Source organism: Lynx canadensis, chromosome B3, assembly GCF_007474595.2.
Source record: "Lynx canadensis isolate LIC74 chromosome B3, mLynCan4.pri.v2, whole genome shotgun sequence".
Classification (NCBI taxonomy): Eukaryota; Metazoa; Chordata; class Mammalia; order Carnivora; family Felidae; genus Lynx; species Lynx canadensis.
Window position 1 is genome coordinate 58167768 of NC_044308.2, and position 7845 is coordinate 58175612.

Genomic DNA, 7845 nt, shown 5'->3' on the forward strand with positions numbered 1-7845 from the left:
TAATGTCTTTCCCTTAGGTATAAGAAGCTTTATGAGGTGTATACTCATTTTCAAAGAGCTCATTTTATTTATTTATATATTTAAATTTCTATTTATTTATTTTGAGAGAGAGAGATCACAGCGGGTAAGAGGCAGAGAGAGGGAAAGAGAGAAGAGCGAATCTCAAGCAGGCCCCACACTGTCCCAGTGTGGGGCTCAATCTCATGAACTATGAGATCATGACCTGAGCCAAAATCAAGAGTTGGACGCTTAACTGCCTGAACCACCCAGGCACTCCTTCAAAGAGTTCATTTTAAAAGAGCATAATAATATGTGGAGAGATACAGCGAATGTGGCAAAATGTTTGATTAAAAGTTGTGAGTATTCCTTGTACTGATTTTCCACCTTTTCCACATATTTGAAAATTTTCAAAATAAAACATTTGGGGCAAATGCTAAGAACACAAGCAAAAATAAAATCAGTCAGTTTTGAAATGTAATTATCAATATTGCTCTTGGGGTTTCTTCCTCCCAAACCTGCCGCCCTCCATTGTCATGTCCATCCCTTAAAGCTACTGCATTTCAATCAGGTTTGTGTTTTAAAGTTGAAAGGTTACCCCTCACAAAACACTCTGCAGTTTGTTCTCCTAGTTGGCCAAACTTCACAAAGTTGTTCATTTTTATTTGCCTAAAGGGTACCATAGTGCACTTTAAAAACTTAAGCAAATAAAATTTTGCTTCCTAATTGGTACAGGTAATACCGTGAGATCAACCACTGGAGATTTTCATCTGGGAAAATGAGGTGATAAAAGAATCACAAAGGTTGGCGGAAGTAGTCTTGTTTTAATCCTTTCAGAATCGCCAAGTCTCTAGCAAGAGCTAGATATTTTTTATTGCCGGGAAGCTAATAGGAATTTAGCCCTTCCCTCAAATTTCTATTATATTCAGATGGAAACTAAAACAATTTTTTTTTAATTATTATTTTTTTTTTGAGAGAGAGAAAGAGCTGCGAGGGATGAAGAGGAGCAGAGGGACAGAGAATCTCAAGCCAGGTCCATGGTCAGCGTGGAGCTTGATAACGGGCCTCAATCCCAAGACAGGATCATGACCTAAGCTGAAATCAAGAGTTGGACGCTCAACTGACCAAGCCACCCAGGTGCTCCTCAGGTGGAATTTTTTTATTAAAAAAATATTTTTTTAACGTGTATTTATTTTTGAGAGACAGAAGGAGACAGAGCAGGAGCAGGGGAGGGACAGAGAGAGGGAGACACAGAATCTGAAGCAGGCTCCAGGCTCTGAGCCATCAGCACAGGGCCCAATGCCAGGCTCAAACCCACGAACCGTGAGACCATGACCTGAGCCAAAGTTCGATGCTTAACTGACTGAGCTACCCAGGAGCCCCTCAGATGGAAAATTTTAAAAGCATGTATCATCTTTATTTAAAAGAGGTGATGAACACCCAAGAGAACTGAAAATGTATGGCTACACAAAAACTTGGACGTGGCTGTTCACAGCAGTATTACTGATGTAACAACCAAAAAGTGCAAACAATCCACATCAACTGATGGATAAACAAAATATGGTACATCCATACAACGGAAAATTAGTCATAAAAAGGAATAAAATACTCACACATGGCACAACAGGGATGAATCTTGAAAACATTATGCTAAGTTAAAAGAGCTAGAGACAGGGGTGCCTGGGTGGCGCAGTCGGTTAAGCGTCCGACTTCAGCCAGGTCACGATCTCGAGGTCCGTGAGTTTGAGCCCCGTGTCGGGCTCTGGGCTGATGGCTCAGAGCCTGGAGCCTGTTTCCGATTCTGTGTCTCCCTCTCTCTCTGCCCCTCCCCTGTTCATGCTCTGTCTCTCTCTGTCCCCAAAAAAATAAATAAACGTTAAAAAAAAAAAAAAGAGCTAGAGACAAAGGCTACATAATGTATGATTTCATTTATGTGAAATGTCCAGCATGGGCAAATCCATAAAGACTAAGTTTATCAGTGTTTGCCTGGGGCTGGGAGCAGAGGGGTCAGGAATAGGGGAATGACTGCTAATGGGTAGAGGGTTCTCTTTAGGGTGATGAAAATATCCTGGAGTCAGATGGTGGAGGTGGTTTTAGAATTTTGTGTGAATACACTAAAAACCAATGAAGTGTGCACTTTACATGGATGAATACTATGGTGTGTTCATAGCTCCTTTTTTTAATAAATTATACCTCCTTTTTTAAAAAATAACTTAATTTGGGGCGCCTGGGTGGCGCAGTCGGTTAAGCGTCCGACTTCAGCCAGGTCACGATCTCGCGGTCCGTGAGTTCGAGCCCCGCGTCGGGCTCTGGGCTGATGGCTCAGAGCCTGGGGCCTGTTTCAGATTCTGTGTCTCCCTCTCTCTCTGCCCCTCCCCCGTTCATGCTCTGTCTCTCTCTGTCCCAAAAATAAAAATAAAACGTTGAAAAAAAAAAATTTAAAAAATAACTTAATGAAAAGCAATTCCTACTTGGTCCCATTTTTTTTTAAGTTTATTTATTTTGAGAGAGAGAGAACAAGCAGGCAAGGGGCAGAGTGAGAATCCCAAGAAGGCTCCATGCTATCAGTGCAAGAGCCCAACTTGGGGTTTGAACTGACTACCTGTGAGATCATGACCTGAGCTGAAACCGAGAGTGAGATACTTAACCAACTGAGCCACCCAGGCGCCCCATACTTGGTCCTGTTTTTAAGAAAAGTCAACGGGGAGCCCAGGAGCATGTGGGTTTGGTTGCACCTTTAGTCTCCAAGTCACCATGGGCCAGAGTCAAGAGTGGCCCTGGACTCTATCATGCATGGGCAAAGCTCTCCATTCTCCCCTCTCCCACCCTCACGGGAGAACCATGTTATCCTTGGCATCTGCAAGGCCGGTTTCGGCGTGCCCCACCTTCCTACGTTGTAATCCCAGCACTTCCTTCCAAGCCCAATTGTCATGCAAGTCTCATCCCCCATATCATCTTCATTTTCCTCATTGTGCTTACCATCTTTTATTCATCTCCTTTCAAAGTTTGGTTTTATTCACTGCTTTATCTCACCTGCACAAGAACAGGGCATAGCTAACAGCAGGGGCTCAATAAATTTCTGGTGAATGAATAAACTTGGAAGAAAAGTTTACACACAAATTTGCACTGTATGTTTTTTAGAAAATGAAGCTCCATGCTTCAAAATAGGTTTTTCTTCCATAAAAAGACTTTCTCCTCTATTTAAATATGTATCTTTAAGAAATCTTGCACAAATAGTATTTTATTATAGACAATCTAGTTCACAAATCTTTACACACTTTAGGAAAATATTCAGGCATCATAAACATAAAAATTTCAATATGCAACATTAAATTTACAACAAGAAAATAAACACAAACTTATTTTTGAACTACGTGGTTATTGCTGCACTACCTTTATAATTCCTATCCAGAGTCCAAAAATGTAGTCAAGCCCTAAAAATGTAGCAGAAGCATTTCCGCACACTGGTATCCATAATCTAGTTTGTGCAGAAATGTTTCCACTAGATTCATAGAGTACTCTTTGGAAGAAAGAAGCAAGAGCTGGTCATTTGGTGGCCCTTCGGACCTTCTGCAACTCTTCAATGGGCTTCCATTGTTGGTTGATTGTTATAAGCTTGAAAAAAAAGAAGGAAAATACAAATGTTTTTCAGGATCTGTCCTTCATCCTCATGTCCCTTTTTAGGGTTTGTCCACACTCCCTTTTGGAAAGAGCATCACCGTAGTATTTGTAGTCAAAGAACCATTTCTTCCCATCTCTAAGAACATGCACAAAACAGTAATATGAGCTCTAAAAAGCCTTTGGGTTCCTGAGTGTTATAGGATCATCAAGAAAGGTCATATACATTTGCCCACTTTCACACAACAGGTTCTAGATTTCTAAGCTTCCTATGGCTTTAGGTGAATTATAAGTTCAAAAAGTGTGTCTGCTCCCGGTGAGTGGATGTAAAATGCTCTAGCACAGGGCTTGGCACACAGTAGGCTCTTAACCAAACTTCCTCATTGTAATTACTCAACAAAGGTACACATGATCTAAGTTATGCAGTAAGGGAAAAGGGATAGAGCTGTGGATAGTCCTTGACTTCCCCAAAACTCAAATTCAGAGGTTCTCATTTATCGTCACAGTTACAGGACATAGGACATACCCCATACATATCATACCCCAGGACACAGGAGATGTAGATAGGTTTTTTTTGTTGTTTCAAAAATTTTTTGGAGGGCGCCTGGGTTGCTCAGTTCGTTGAGCAACCAACTTCAGCTCAGGTCATGATCTCACAGTTCATGAGTTGGAGCCCTGCATCAGGGGCTCTCTGCTGTCAGTGCAGAGCACGCTTTGGATCCTCGGTCTCCCTCTCTCTCTGCCCTTCCCCCACTCTCAAAAATAAATAAACATTAAAAAAATTTTAATTTTAATTTCAGTTATAGTTAACCTACAGTGTTATATTAGTTTCAGTTGTACAATATAGTGATTCAACGTTTCTATACATTACTCAGTGCTCATCATGATAAGTGTGCTCGTAATCCCTATCACCTCCTTTACCCATCCCCCGACCCGCCACCCTTTGGCAACCATCAGTTTGTTCTCTATAGTTAAGAATCTGTTTCTTGGTGTCTCTCTCTCATTTTTCCTTTGCTCATTTGTTTTGTTTCTTAATTCCACATATGAATGAAATCATATGGTACTTGTCTTTCCCTGACTTATTTTGCTTAGAGATGCAGGTAGTTTTAAAGATTCTAAATGTCCCTCACTAGGTCAAACTCTACTATTTGAAAGTTTTGTTTAAAAAAAGCTTTCCTGACAGATCTAAGTAGTGTTGATTCCAACAGACTCAGAAATATAAAAAAGTCTTTGCTATAGTCTTAAAAGAATGAGCGACTGTTAGGTGATTTTGCGTAAAGAGAACGCCACTCCTGTTTTCAGGAGCTCCTGTTATTTATCACAATAGACCTTGTATTAACCTTAGATAAGCAATGGATACAATGAGATAATATATTACAATAATGATGAAAGTTAATATTTAAGTACGTACTATGGGCTAGGCACTATGCTAAAGGGCGTTATGTATTTTACATTCTTTAATCCTCTTAACTCTGAGGTAGAATCCTATTATTGAGCCCAGTTTAGAGATTCTGAGAGCCTCAGAAAGGCCAGGTTGTCCAAAATCACCAGTGAATAATGGAACAAGGATTTGAACTAGATCTCCATAATTCCATAGCACTCCCTTTACCACTACACTCAAAGGCACGCTGAAAGTGAAAGGTATTTTTTAAAGTTATTTATTTATTTAGAGAGGGAGAAAATGAGTGTGGGAGGGGCAGAGAGAGAGAGAATCCAAAGCAGGCTCCACGCTGTCAGCACAGAGCCCAACGAGGGGCTTGAGCTCACTAACCACGAGATTATGACCTGAGCCAAAATCAAGAGTCAGCTGCTTTACTAACTGAACCACCCAGGTGCCCCAAAAGGGAAAGGTATTAAATCCATTTTGCTGACAAGGGTGCTAAAGCTTGGGGTAAATGTAAACCACTTTTTAATTTAGCAATACCTTGCTAGGTACATTAGGATCCACAGTTTCCCAAGGTTCTGGATTTTTTTTCCGATCAATGCTAAAAAGTAAAAGAAATTTGATTAAACAAAGTAAGTAAATTTAAACCAACTCTGACAGTGGGTCTATAAGCATGCTGGGACATCACAGGACAGACCTAGACTGACAAACAGGCATTTATCTGTTAGTTCGCTGAAATTAATGGAAGGTTACTTAAGGGAACTTCACGATTTGGCTCAAACATTAAGGATCGATTCCTCTGCAGGGTGAAAGGTCTGTATTCCTTTTATTGGGCTGAACTGGAGAATGTTCCCATAAGCTGAACAGCAATGGGGGTGGAAATGCCAGGATAAATGCAAGCAAAAACGTTCTTGCCCTGGTTTCTGGGACAGGGAGAGGGGCCGGGCTTGAACTCTGTAGATGGTGAACTCCGAGGTGCAAGGCCCCTGGGCCAGAGCCTGGCATTACCACCCTCTCCAGCCCTGCACTGGGCCAAGATCAGTTTCAAGTTTTTTTCTTCCTCATATTCCAGGATACATGGTATTTTACCTCCCTATATCCAGAGCTGAGGTTAGGTTCACTATAGACAAATGAATCCGTAAAGGCCATTTAAGAACTTTAAATTTCAAAACTTAAGTTAAAAAAAAAAAAATCAAACCTTGCTGAAGAAGAGGAGGGTCAGTGGATGAAAGGATACTTAGATACAAGGAACAAACTTATTCTATTAATATCATAATTCAAGGGTCTTCCGATATCAGGCTGCTTTCTAGTCCCAACTCCAAGTTGACAATTTGGTATTCTTATCCTGGGGGTAAAACTAGGAAACTGACACCATGCATTTCATATGCGGAAGGTCAATCTAGCACTGCTAAAAACGTTTGTATAAATGATGGCTACTTACATCACATCAGTCTTTTGAAGGGAATATACTGCAAAAGCCGAAGCTCCACCCGCTGCTGTGGTCATCATCAGCACCAAAGGAATAAGCTAACAGAGAACAGGTTTGAGGGTGAATATTCCCATGTTTCAGTGTGAAACATGTGACATATAACAGAATAACTATATATCATCTTACATACTTCCTTCAAAATTTGCACCGTCTTTTCATCTTTAAAAATTAATATTTTAAGTCAAGAATTTCAATTGCTTTAAAACTTACTTCCTTCTTTTTCCTCAGGAGTTGGAAGAGGTTCATGATGACTTCAGTGTTGAATGCCAAATCTAGAATTAAAAAAAAATCCAAGATGCTGCTGAAAACTTCAGCCACTAAGGACCCAATCTGGCGGGCTCCAACCGGCCAACGTCCTCCCCAAGGCAGCCTGAGGCAGCTCACCTGGGAGGCGGGGCAGAGCGGCGCGCGGACGAGGAAAACGCCCCGACCCGAACTAGCCCTCTGCGTCCTCACTTTATATACGGACCGCAAATGATGGGCCGGACCAGGGCGCTCAGGTCACGCGGGCCTGGCGGGGGGCGTGCGGAGCCTGACTCGCTTTCCCTTCCCGGCGCCCGGCTTCCGGGCGCCCCCTGCAGGACAGCCAGCTGGAGGACGCGCAGCAGCCGAACGCGGGAGCTGGCGCCCCCTGCCGTCCGGCGTGGTCCTTACTTGCCGCCCAGATTGCTGAGGCTTGGCGTTGATGCTCCAGGTTGCTCCCAGCCGGGCCCAGCGACGCCAAGAGAGCGGCACCGAGAGCAAGCCGAGCTCTGATGGCCAAGGCCTGGATGAAAACCAAGCCCCCTAAAAGGAGGTCTGGAAAAGAAGCCGGAGAACCGGGGTCTAGAGGGATGGAGGGGTGTGTGGCTCCCAGGAACAGGCAGGTAAATTAAAATCCATCCAATCACATTAAAAGCTCTAAAATAAGATGTATCTCCACATATGGAGATAATTATAATTAAATGTAAAATTCACTTCAGAACTCCCATGGTGTCCTGATTTGTTCCTTTAAAAATTTTAATTTCCATCCCCCTCCCCCCCATTTTTTTTTTTTTTTTTTAATGGAAAAAATCAGGTGAGGGAGAAGATACAGAGAGAATCAGGTTTGGAAAGGTTTCCTTCTCGGAGACGACTCAGTCCTTGGCGTCGTCTGGAAGTCTCCTTTTAACTAGCAGTCTCGCCTTGCACAGAGCATGCAGGCAGCTGCAAAACCACGGAAATAATGCTAACAACTCCATTAAAGCAAGCCCATGTGCTAGACTCTGTGCCGGAATCGTCTTCGGCATTTTTACAAGGTGAGTATGTTATATAGAGGCTCAGAGATACTCAAGTCACATAGTAAGAGGCGGAAATGTAATCAGAACCCATGCCTGTC

The 7845-nt window shown here is 42.4% G+C and overlaps 1 protein-coding gene across 1 annotated transcript; it reads right to left on the reverse strand.

Moving 5' to 3' along the window:
- Nucleotides 1-3211: 3211 nt before the first annotated feature.
- On the reverse strand, nucleotides 3212-6977 carry CB3H15orf48 (chromosome B3 C15orf48 homolog). Its single transcript, XM_030318302.1, has 5 exons — nucleotides 6873-6977; nucleotides 6699-6760; nucleotides 6441-6526; nucleotides 5540-5600; nucleotides 3212-3612 (listed from the first exon to the last, which is right to left on the reverse strand). Exons 2-5 carry the CDS (start codon nucleotides 6732-6734, stop codon nucleotides 3544-3546), a joined length of 252 nt encoding a protein of 83 aa, XP_030174162.1. The 5' UTR covers nucleotides 6735-6760; nucleotides 6873-6977; the 3' UTR covers nucleotides 3212-3543.
- Nucleotides 6978-7845: the final 868 nt, after the last annotated feature.

Coding starts and splice junctions, on each gene's coding strand:
- CB3H15orf48 (XM_030318302.1), bottom strand. CDS start 6,734: ATGAACCTCTTCCAACTCCTGAGGAAAAAGAAGGAA. Junction 6,527..6,698: donor TCCTGAGGAAAAAGAAGGAA/GTAAGTTTTAAA, acceptor GTTCTCTGTTAG/CTTATTCCTTTGGTGCTGAT. Junction 3,613..5,539: donor ATCCTAATGTACCTAGCAAG/GTATTGCTAAAT, acceptor TTTTTTTTCAAG/CTTATAACAATCAACCAACA.